Raw genomic sequence first — 12770 nt, 5'->3', positions numbered from 1 at the left:
GTTTTTAGCCCAAACTTAGGATAGACCTGGTTCACTACGGTAAGATTTATAAATTGATGATATTTGTATATTACTATTGAATGGTTTTGCACATTTTGTGATTTATTTATTTTGTTATTTATATTTGTTATTGATGAAATATTTGTACTATTTGCACTGCCTACTTAATACAATTCACCTTTTATATTTAAATACAATACAGAAACGTACTAGTATACCATCCACGTGTTCTGAGTCATTGCATTGCAACCTTCTACCTCCAGCAGTATAAGTATAAGTATATAAGTATAAGTATATATACTTTTTTGATCCCGTGAGGGAAATTTGGTATCTGCATTTAACCCAATCGGTGAATTAGTGAAACACAAACAGCACACAGTGAACACACAGTGAGGTGAAGCACACACTAATCCCGGCGCAGTGAGCTGCCTGCTTCAACGGCGGCGCTCGGGGAGCAGTGAGGGGTTAGGTGCCTTGCTCAAGGGCACTTCAGCCGTGGCCCACTGGTCGGGGCTCGAACCAGCAACCCTCCAGTTACAAGTCCAGAGTGCTAACCAGTGGGCCACGGCTGCCCCGAACATAGAAATCTTCTGATAGAACTGGTCCAGACACTCTATAAAACTAGTTTAGATAATTAAACAATATTTTCTGAGCCGAGTGCTACATCTAGGCCTACAGCAAAATCCTGTACGTTATGTACAGTAGGCTACTGTACGTTTCCAATATGACCCTGGGTAATATGCTGATTTAGCCTACAAAACAGAGGACTAAATTATAAGAGTGATATGTCATGTAGGCATATCGTTTCGTAGGCTATGTTTTTGCTGAAAAAGTAGCCTAGTTCGCCGGTCATTATACATTCATTCTGCATAACTTTGCGATCGTTTTCTTTCAATAATGTCCAATGGCTTAAACATTGTCCTGTTTTTAGGCCTACCTTTATATTTTAGCCTACATTATCCAACTCACGTATTGTCATCTGATCTTGGGCACTGCCAGTCAAAAAAAGCAAACAGGTGCGTAACGTCACTTCTGTTGACATTCAAACAAAACAGAGATAGCTCGCTACTTCCTCCCCCTCCCTCCCGTGCAATTGAAACTCTCCTAAACGAGCATCTCGTCTGATTTGCTGGAACAGTTTGTTAGCCGTTTTGTTGCCGTTTTTGGAGCCTGGGCTGTCCACAGAGGTTGAATTTTTTTACAGTGTATTCAGGACAAAGGCAGCTAGCGAATGATGAGGTGATGTTTGCTGTAAGTGACAAAAAATGTTTTAGCCTAAAAAACGTGTGGCATCGCTTAGAACACCTTTAATGTTCGTGCAAATAGGCTGATTCATGTCCCTTGCATTTTGCATTTTGCAACTGCGAGGTCCATGGCAGGTAGCCTGGCTCTGCCTGTCTACGTACTTCAGCTCGATTTCTTTTCCCTACAGGACTCTGTCTGGAATAGCTTGATTCGCACTTGTTTACTTCGGCTTCCGGCCGCCGAACCAACCAGCGAACAGAGGGCGTCCCTGAGAGCGATTAAGTTACACGGGAATGGTGTTTCAGTTACTACGTCCCCGCCCCCGAAGCAGACCGCTTGGAATACATCAACATAGGGAGCGAAAAGGCTTATGAAATGTTTGAGCAAATGTGAATAAAAGGCACAAAATAAGGCTGATGTGAGTTGTCTGTGTGTAGGTTTGATTTAAGCGACCATTCCATTTCTGTTTTTAGCTAACAGGAATGTCACAAACGTAGTCACAGTCGAGCTGCCTGCCTGCCTGTGGGGTTGGCAAGCTTAACTTTACATGTTAACATAACGTCAGCTAAACTTCATACCTTAATTCTGTCATCTGAAATACGAACGTTTTCCCCACCACTAAGATGACATGCTTTATACCAGAGAGGGTTAAAGCAGAGCAATCGAGGACCTTTGGTTAGCCTATATGGAAGTTCCACAGTTAATGTTATATGTGTCCTTCACTGGGGTATTGGAAGCAAATTGTGTTGGTAGTCTAGTTTTGGGACGAGTCAGTAACATGTAGCCTATATATTTTTTAATAACCGTTGAGATGGTAAAAAGACTCAATATCCTGTGAATAAATAACTAGAGAACTATGTGTCACTGTTAAAGATAAGAAGAAACTTCTCTGTATGACGAAACGCCGGTTGTTAATGATTGGTTCAAAGCGGTTCAGAGGAACTCAAATGATTTTAAACCTCACACCGTGCCCTTCCACCCAGAAATAAGCTGCCTATACTCGGGGAGCAGTGAGGGGTTAGGTGCCTTGCTCAAGGGCACTTCAGCCGTGGATGTGGGCATGGGAGAGCAGTGCTCAACCACTTCCCCCATCCACATTTTTCCTACTGGTCGAGGATCGAACCGGCAACCCTTCGGCTACAAGCCCGAAGCCCTAACCAGTAGGCCACAGCTGCCCCAAACTTCCTGACTAAATGGTAAAAGTTAGGCCTATTACACAACATAAATTGTGCTGGCGACCCAAATAAAATCTCCGTCTTTGGGAACCAATGGTCTACACTGCACTATATATCCTGTCTATCCACTACCTGTCTATACTTTGTATCACATTGCAATTTTCTGCTTTTTTGCACTTCTGGTTAGATGCAAACTGCATTTTGATTTTGTAGGCTACTTGTACTCTGCACAATGACAATAAAGTTGAATCTAATCTAATCTAATCTAATCTAATCATACAGCATATACAGTAATGTGTTCCTGTTCATTCACAATGCAAAGAGCTTGGGTTCAACACCCAGGAAGTACAGTATAGCTGAAAACTATTTGGAATGAATGAATGTATGAATGAATGTACAGTAAAATTGTATGATTAAGATGACGTACCGTATTGCCATATTTTGTTTTTTTCAATTAGACCTGTCGATGTTAGATTTCTCAATTAGTCAGTAGACCAGAACACAAACATTTGTACAACAAATCTCTGTCCCCTGTCACGTTGTCCTGATAAATATTCTTTGGTCACTGCTATTTTGAAATCCACTGCTCCCACTGACTTCCATTCAACACATCAATATCAAAAATATGCTCAAACTAACACCGCTGACTTATGCCAGCAACGATTTCACTTTGATATTAAACTACATTTTGGTACAAGATATATACAAGATAACAGATATTGGACTTATAGATACTTTATTGATCCCCAGGGGAAATTCAAGGTCACAGTAGCATACAGACAACACACACACACATTCACTAACAGCAGAAAGTTATTAAAAGTATATAATATAAAAAAACATAACTAAGCAATAAGGACAGTAGAAGATAAATATATACTAAATACTAAATATACTAAAATACAAATTATACTAAATAACACTTAATCTAAATCAATTCTAAAAAAACAGTATCCACATAGTGAGTGATTAATCAATCAAGATGCGCTTGCAATGACTGAGGCAGGGACTGAGCCTGTGATTCTCTGTGCATAAGGTAAGGTAAGGTGCTCTGTGTGAATGAGTGTCATGGTGATGGTGCAAATGAGTAAGTCAAACTGTCAAACAGTGCAACAGTGCAAGAATAAAGTCTATATATCTATATATATATATAACTATATTAAGGACGGTATAAGTGTGGTCACAGTTCGGCTGTGGCATGGAGGGAGGGGTTGTGCATATGTGCTAATATAGCACGCAAACAGTGAGGCAGAAGACAATGGTAAAGTGGCTAGTGGACAGACAGTTCAAGACATGGAGGTGGTGAAGAGGCAGACAGACTATGCGGAGAAGTCTATTTCTCCTCTTCCCTTAAGTGAAGCATTGAACAGTTCAATGGCCCTGGGGATGAATTACTTCCTCAGTCTGTCTTGTGAAAAGGACCTTTTACTGATTACCACGGTTTCACACATCACATGGCTAATGTTTATGCAAGGAGAAATTAACTGTTAGAGAAAATAGAAAGTCTGGAGCATGTCTAGGACAGCTTTTTTTAACATTCATTCTGAAACATCATTATAGAGATCAAACAGGAGTTCAACTTTTGGCTGTGCAAATCACTGAACAGTATTTAATAGTGCATTAAGATGCAATTAGACACAATCACTTTCTGCCAAAAACAAATAACCCTGATCCCACATAGTGCTAATTAAAAAAACAACAACAACAATACAAACATATAGATGCAAACAGTGATGAGGAGGACAAGCAGTCCAGCAAAACAGAATGTCTATGTTATCACAGAATGTCCATACAAGCAAGTCCATTCTATTACAGCAGGCCAGAATGTCCATGGCAAGTCAATTTTATTACAGGTCATGGCATAAAACCAAAGATCACTTCTTTATTTACCGATAATTTCAATTGGCTATGATGGGCAATGTGTAAACAAATGTGAATGTGCTCTGCAAGTCCATCTGGAAATGATCCCCCCTGTGCCCGTTTCCAAATCAACACAAACTCAGGATCCACGGCGTCAGCATTATATGACAGAACAGTGCATTCAACACAACCAATGGCTGTGCTGATGGCAACAGGGTTAAAGATATGGATGTGTATTTTCTTTGGGATTGAGTAGACAACTAGCCTGGCGGGCCATCCTATATCATTGAAATGTATAGTCTGGCATCGAACCATTCACCTCGCTTAATTCAAAGGGGCGGGCAGAGAATTGTCTTTCAAACTGCCTAGGCATGCAATAGGCCAGCGCTACGACCATATCCGTATCCGGTCGGCAAAACGGCAAATACATCCTTCTTCGAAAGGAATGACTTAAGTGCATTGTGTTGCTCAACTTTCAAAGAAAAGCACAAGTCCAACTCCTCCAAAGTTGACGCCAACGCCGATTCAAACAACCGCTCTTCGTTCGCCATAGCCACCTTCCTTGTTGTTCACCGTCGCAGGACTGTCGTTATCCTGTTAAGCCCGCCTTAAGACTCTCTAACAAAATAGAGCGCTGTGATTGAATAACATCCACGGTGTTAGCCAATAGAAATCCCTATGGTTTGATACTAGACGTACAGGCTGAGCAAATTAATTTGCCGTCCGCTAGGGTGCGTCTAGATTTCTAGGCTAGTAGACAACTGCATATAAAACCTTTATTTACAAGAAAGATGTGTTTGCTGCACATCTCGTGGAAAAGACAGAAACACCCCCAACAATGATTGCATAGGGTAAAGCACAAAGTTTAAACTGTGCTGATGTTAGCGTGTATATTGAAATTAAATACTGAAGCATGCAGCATATTGTTGACTCATTAACACGACTTACAAGTAGCATGTCTTATAAGCGTCTAATGCTAGCTGTGGTGGTGGAGACACATGTCTTATAAGTGTCTAATGCTAGCTGTGGTGGTGGAGACATAGATATAGATAGATAGATAGATAGATACTTTATTGACCCCCAAGGGGAAATTCAATCTTGCAAATAAGGGGACAATATTTTGGAATTGCAAGCGAGAATGGCAACAAGTTGATCGGTACAGCATCAAAAGCAGATTGGATAGTTGTTTACGGTTAGTTGAGTCAAGCAACCTGAGCAATCACTCTCTGGTCCAGTTGATCACTGTCAGCTTTCAACAATCTCCTGTAAGAGAAAAAAAAAAGTGTTCATTGCAGCAATAAACTTTATGTAAAGTGTAAAGTCTATCAACAAGCAGAGTTCTTGTGCAGGAACTATATATGAGGTGTGGCATAGGAACACTGAGCTGACTTAGTGTTTGCAGAAGGTCTTGCCCATAGTGTTAAATAGATTTATGGCTTTTTGCCCATCATTGAAATTAGGGCTATCTGTCTTTGCCTTTGTCAGCTATCATTGACCTTATTTTACAATGCATCGTCTTCACAAACTTCAGTGCTGAGAGGCTGACTCCCCCTGAATGATCCCCTGAAGTGCATCTTATCTGACCCACACCTAAGCACCAGACAAGGGAAAGGACCGGTTCCATGTTTACATTGACATTTATTAATTTAGCAGACACCTTTAAACCAAAGCTACTTACAAGGGCCAATTTCACATTGTCTTCATGGGAAGAGTGCCTCTTAAACTTTACATACATACTGTGCAACTGTACAAATGGTATATTTATTTCCTTGTTCCAGACCCACTGCAATATTGGCATTTTAAAGGCTCCTCAAATCTTGTCTCGATGCATTCAGTTTAACTGCTTAATTGAATTGCCATTGGTCAGCTTTAACCAAACTCTTCACTAATTGGCATTAGCCTGGCTCTGCCTAACAATGCCATTGGTCAGCCTTGTGTAATACTAACTACAGTATGTGCTTTGAGAGAGGAGTACAGAGCAATACAGATGACATTCTGCCACGTCTTCGTCAGAGTTTAGTAACAATATGTGCTTTATTTTGCTATGTACGAAATCTATAAATCTGTGAGAAGCTGTCTTATGCATATCAAATGTATAACACTTTCCTTAATACTAATTATGTGCTTTATTTTGAGCTTTAGCGGCCTTGTATAATACTAATTATGTGCTTTATTTTGAGCTTTAGTGGCCTTGTATAATACTAATTATGTGCTTTATTTTGCTATGTACGGAGTCTATAAATCTATGAGAAGCTGTCTTATGCATATCAAATGTATAGCACTTTCCTTAGCCACGCAGTTCAGTCTGCGTTCGATAAACACTATTGACAGACCCCGCCCTCTCTCATTTTTCAAGTACTATCTTATATCATATACATGAGCATGTGCATTTAAAATCAGGCCCAATCAATTAGTAGTCTACAATTAAATCAACTGTCAACTATGTTGGTAACTGATTACTGTAATTGCATTGAGCATTTTTTTTCAGGGAAACAACTTGAACACTTTCTGGTTTACTTGTTCCCCTGACAACATACTGAATATCTGTAGCATGAACATACTTGTGATTTCTCAACTACCCACCATGAGACTTGCCACATTTCTTGTCCTGATTTCTGGGTGCCATGCAGCCACATGGTACCTCCCCATTGGCAGAGTCCTGCGGAGGAGAGTTGAGTGGTATGACAAGTGGGAATATCAAGTGTCAGGCTATTCCCACATTGATTTTGATCATGTATTGTTTTATCCTTAATATCTTCTATGCCTTCACGTGAGTTTGTTACAGAGACCTCAAATACTGGCTCAACATTATTGTATTTGCAGACAAAATAATGATTGGTGCCCTATGGATACAAAAAATGAGTTTACAAGACCCTCAATATCAAAAGTATTGCACTTTTTTCCATATCTAGGGCCTATAAAACGAATGGGCATGCAGTACAAACTTTTAACGGTTCAATCATACCAATAACAAGTCTGTCTTTCACGGTCCTACAAACTTTGGGCATGCTAGGACTACTTAGCATGCTAGGCTAGGACTACTTTGCATGCAAGCCATTGAGAATTATGTGTTTCATAGCACAGCGCTGTCATTTGTGGGTGTAATATGAACTCCCCTTGTGCCTGTCCTACCATGTCAGAGAACTGGTTCATGCCCATCCACCAGGTGTGGACGCCCTGGTCAGCCAGTTTGTTGTGGGCCAGGACCTTCTCTCTGGAGGCGAGCCAGAGGACTTTCCGTCGTGCTTCCTCCTCTGGGGTGCTGTACACCTTGTCTTTGGGACAAAGAAGAAACGTTAAACTTTTACCTTCACCAGTGCAATATGTATTTTGACTTTCCCCACTGCATTATGCAATTTATAGACATACATTCGTATCAGAGGAATGGCTTGTCTTGGATAGTATATAAATGTACAAATCACTTGGAAGCTTACAATAATCATTATGTAAACATTCCCTCTAAACCAAACTTAAATGATAATAATGAATTCATATTGTGTAGGCTAAAAACATAATGATATATACAGTGTAGAATAACAAGGGAAAAAAAGAATAAGAAGAGGACTGACTGTGTTTGAGTTTCCATTCGTGGAATTCCTGGTCTATTTCAGAGGGACTGGTAGTGGCCATCTTTATTTCTCTCAAGTTCCACAGGGTGATACTGTGAAGAGAAAAATGGGAAAACTGCTGGTGAGGCGGTAGAAGTAAAATAAGCTACCTAAGGCAATCTGTTTGCTAATTAGCAAAGAGAAAGGTATTTTTTTTGCGGATTATTGTTTACTGTGTAAAGTCGCAAACCTCTATGAGAGATGTTGTTACGGAGCTTAGGGACAACATGTGCTGTTTGTTGTTGCACGTACGACTGGACAAAACTAATTTAGTGGGTTAAACATCAGTTTTTTGAACAGAAGTCTAAATCGGAGTGTTCCTGCCAACGATGGTACAGTTTCCATCGCCTCCCAAAAGATGACGAATTAACAAGAAAGAATATGAAAACTAAGACTTCAAGCCCCCCAAACACGTCCCATTTGTTATAGCCTACTTGACACAAGGTCTCATGGCAGGTAGGAACTTGCAGGAAAAACTAAAGTGAAAGGGGTTTGTTAGTTTGTCAGGAACAGGGAAGACAGCCCACAGGTTGTCCACCCACTCTGCCCCTGGTCATATGGTTTAGACCAATGACTAACAGTCTAGCACACATGACACAGTCACATAGGCTACAGTAATGATTTCAACATTGAAATTTGATATCATCACTGTAGCCTACGACGTGACAGCATGTCTTGTGTTGTAGGCCTACTATAAGGCGGGGTTGCTTAGCCCAGTAGTTCTCAAAGTCGGATCTGGGAAGGGGACACCTGGGTGTCCGCAAAAATATTTTCTTTTAAATTATGAAGTTGTTGTCTATCATTTTAAACATTCATATTTACATATGATGATATGATGACCCTTTCCACCAATAAAACAAGTAAATTGTGTCTATTTCTCCCACATTAACATTTATCTCGAATCAGTTAACAAGCCATTCCTACTGCTGCTTTGCCTTATAAACCATCTAGACTATAAATTATGGCTCTGATAGGCTACATTAACGTTGCCCTTCCGATATTCAAACACATGTAGCACAAACAGTCACACATCTGCATGTCACTGCAATAACGTTAGAATGACTCAAATCCACGTTACCACAGTTGTCTTCATGTAACCTAAACTAGCTTTTACAAGAGAACCTAAATTAAAACACTAAACGCCTACAAACTTAATACCTCAAGCAAAAACATATTTTTTTTATACCTTTCGTTTTGTTATTTCATGACCAAGGAACATGTTTACCCTTTCCCACCTGATAAATAAGAGGGCGTTGTACAGGAGTTCACGTGTTGAATATTCCAGTTGTCTCGCTGCGATCAGGAAGCCTGGGGCACATTAGTAGGAAGGAAAGTTGGACATCCACCTATTTTATACAGTCTATGGGTTCTTATCAAAGCTCTATTTGCATACCAACCCCTCTCCTCATAGACAGTAAAAGATAGCCTCTCCTCGGCCCTCCAGCTCGTTCCCCGGAAATCTTTCAAAGCTCGACGTCATCGAGGATGTCTCATCCATAGGGAGGGAAAGTGAAAACCAGCGCCCCAAGTGGTTGCGTTCCTATCGAAGAGCAGCTCCAATGTTAAGTCCCATAGACCTATTTTTAAAAAAATATTGTGAAGCCAAATCAGCGATGTTATCCACCAAAAATATTTTTCAGTGTCTATACAGTAATAATCTTCTAACTGTGAAAATGTCAGACACTATTTTGCCTTATTTAAAAAAAATCGAAATTGCTCCTTTTGTTTCATAAATGAACTACAAAAGAAGTCACGTGACTTTACCCTTCCACGTTACTCACGGTAGCATGGTTAGTTTATTAGCCTGGTTAGCATTGACACTTAACACTTACTGTCAGCTCTTCATGTGAGTAGAAGCACAACACCAGTTATCCAGACATAAAGGTTATCACCACGCAGTTTACATCACGTTCCGTTATTACAAAAATATGTTAAGCCAGTTAAGCAAATTGCCGTATTGATCAGTAAAGATTAAGCGCCCAAACCTGTGACGTCACATGCAACTGTAGTCCATTATCACCATGTTACGACAAAAACTCAAAACAATTCAACTGATCCTAAAAATAAGGTATGACCACTTGAAGCAATAGAGGTGACCCCAGTGCATAACCTATGGAAGGCATTAAATTAAGATCCCAATGTGCACCGAGATATATTTTTTCCAAAAGAAAAAACCCATCCACTCCGCTAAACTCTAGGAACGCAACCACTAGATGGCGATGAGATTACTTTCCCTCCCTATACAGTCGGTCAGAGCCAGTCTACGGAGAGCCAGAGCCCGTTTATCACTCCCTATTAACTCCATTGTACCTGCAATCTGCTGCAGTTCCGCTAGGGGCGATCACGAATAAGTGCAAAAACAATGGGGGACTATGGAGCTAGATGGCTAAATGTGTCTCTTTAACCTGGTTGTTCTTGGTGGTTTCTGCAAGATCAATATGGATCATAGGTCAAAAGTTGAATGAGCGAGTACTTAAGTCCTTTCGATTTCTTACAGGTTGGGTCGTTGTTGCCCACAACTCACTAGCTTTCTGCTAATGAATGACGTCATTGACACATTTGAAAGGCTTTTTAGAACAAATAAGTGACTCAAAAAATATAATACTCAGCGTTGTGTATTTTCTCTGCCCTCTCTTTCGCATGCAACATTCAAATTTCTGGCCAAAAAATGATATCCCGAGAAAAGTGGATTTGAGGGGGTACAGCTCCATAGCCCTCCATTCATTCTGCACTTATTCGTGAGCGCCCTCATGTGGAACCAGAATTGGAACTGCAACCAGTTCAGAAACCGGAAGCTTCCCGAGAGTGGCGGTTCAATGTATTGCTGTTTGGGGTATGATAGTCAAAGAAGATGCCAGTGGTGTTGTTAGTAGGGATGGGCAGAACGAGGCTTTGTGAAACAACGAAACGTTCAAAGCTATTGCGCCGGAATTGTGTCGAGGCTTCGAAACAATCCGACACACGTAACTCCATGGTGACATCTAGTGGCCAGTTTTGCTAACATCACATTTTGACCGTGAAACACAACTGCTCCACACGAAGAATATAAATAGCCAACATGGAACGTAAGATTACGTCCACAGCCACGTGGTTCAGTGATTATAGTTTTTCTGTAACATTTCTCGATTGCTTTTACCTGCTTAAGTAAACTGGAATCCACTTGGTCTTCGTGACTACTTTCTTTGCACAGCAGAAGCCATCTCTTGCGAATGTGTTCACACATTTTCATTGGGTTCACACATTTCTCACACCCTTTTGCAAAACAGTTAACACAGGTGTCATTCAAAAGCCCCAAACTCTATTGGTTTTCCCATGCTAAACAAAAGGAAAACATCTTTTAACAGGTGGTATAGATTCCTTGCATAAGTCTGAATCTCTGATACACCTGTGTGAAACTCCTTTGCACAATTCTTCAATCAGCAATCATTCATTATACATAAGAGATGTCTGTTCTGTGTTGCTATTTGCAAGTATGGATCTAATGCACATTTAGACAAAGTACACTCTTAAAACAAATGTGTTGTCCCTATCTGGACACAGAAATGTGTTAAAAATGTGTTGTTTTTAATGCAAGTTGTGTTATTTTCAACCCATATTGGGTAAAAAATAAAAAAAGGAAACAACACAAATTGTGTTGTCCCTATCTGGACACAGAGATGTGTTTTCAACACATTTGTTTTAAGAGTGTACTGTATTGCCTATTTGGAGAAAACAGTACAAAAGGTGTTTACTGTAGGTCTATTTCGATGAAAAATTACAAGTTGTAGTTCAATAAAATTGACTGTATCTTGCTAGGAATTTACTGTATGTCTTACATGTCAATGGCAGTTACATCTTGGGAGGAATGAATAAATTATTTTTTTATTCAGTACATTTTGTATTTTCACAGTTTTTTTCTGATACCAGAAAAATTAGAAAGTAATGGAACAGACATAGCAAAAATGCTCATTTTGAGAACTAGATTTTGCATTCTGTTGTCCAGTGTGTAATGATTGATTAAAGATGAGTGTTTTTGAATTGGCAACAAGTTGTAGTGTTTGAAGGCAAGATTTGCTTTTGCTGCATGTTTTAAGTGTTTTGAGAGAGTAACAGCCTTTTGCAAGCAAAATGTGTCATTTTGTCCAGAGTGCTTTTGTTCAGACACGGGTGTTAACTGTTTTGAGAACGTGATGTCAGAGTTGACACAGGTATCAAAACGATCGAGAAAAACTGTAACACACTTGCATTCGGCCGGAGCAGCCAGTGTTCAACTCCCTGCTGGTGCTTAAAAAGTTCAGACTAGTATATGCCTTCAGTAACTAGAACATTTTTATATCTGCCAGTTACAGATGTTTTGTTATTTCAGTTTCATAGTACATTATCCTTTGGAATATGCTGGAGAGGAAAATGCTACAATGGTTTTAAAATGTAGGCTATGCTTATGGCCCAGGGTTGTTGTAGGGAAATAAAGGATACATGAATGAAGCAGGTTAGACTAATCAGGTTCAACATGGGAAAAATAAACAACACATGTTTTGTATGTCAACATACATTTTTATTTAGGAATAACAGTTGTTCTGCCGTCTTGGCATTCAATCTGTTTCTTGTTTTTAAAGGAGAATTCCGGTGTGATATTGACCTAAAGTGTATTGAAACATGATACCGAGTGTGAACGTATGTCTCATAGCCCATCTCGGCTTGTCCCCTGCACTCCAAAATCTGGCTAGTTAGCCGATGCTACCAACAGCTTTTTTCAATAGTGGTGCTTGGCATCGGGCTAACCATGCAAATAAATCACTGTTTTACACCCCATTTACGAGGCTCAATGTATCTCCACACTTCATTGGTAGACTTCGAGGGGCCCTGACATTTAAAACGAGACATTGAAAACTTTGAAAAAGCA

At 40.0% G+C, this 12770-nt stretch overlaps 1 protein-coding gene across 3 annotated transcripts; it reads right to left on the bottom strand.

Annotated features, from left to right (window-relative positions):
- Window positions 1–5334: 5334 nt before the first annotated feature.
- Window positions 5335–9372, bottom strand: LOC125297259 (protein CTLA-2-alpha-like). Of its 3 annotated transcripts, none has more exons than XM_048247518.1 (6): window positions 9286–9372; window positions 9124–9196; window positions 7850–7941; window positions 7413–7555; window positions 6864–6939; window positions 5335–5543 (listed from the first exon to the last, which is right to left on the bottom strand). In XM_048247518.1, the coding sequence occupies exons 3-6, from the start codon at window positions 7908–7910 to the stop codon at window positions 5533–5535; spliced, it is 291 nt and encodes a 96-aa protein (XP_048103475.1). In that variant the 5' UTR covers window positions 7911–7941; window positions 9124–9196; window positions 9286–9372; the 3' UTR covers window positions 5335–5532. The 3 variants fall into 3 exon arrangements, with proteins under 3 accessions (XP_048103475.1, XP_048103465.1, XP_048103483.1); XM_048247508.1 differs by having other exon boundaries at window positions 9282–9353; XM_048247526.1 differs by having other exon boundaries at window positions 9075–9356.
- Between the last annotated feature and the right edge of the window lie 3398 nt (window positions 9373–12770).

The sequence above is a fragment of the Alosa alosa genome, chromosome 1 (assembly GCF_017589495.1).
Source record: "Alosa alosa isolate M-15738 ecotype Scorff River chromosome 1, AALO_Geno_1.1, whole genome shotgun sequence".
Lineage (NCBI taxonomy): Eukaryota > Metazoa > Chordata > Actinopteri > Clupeiformes > Clupeidae > Alosa > Alosa alosa.
This window is presented reverse-complemented; position numbering and strand designations above follow the sequence as displayed.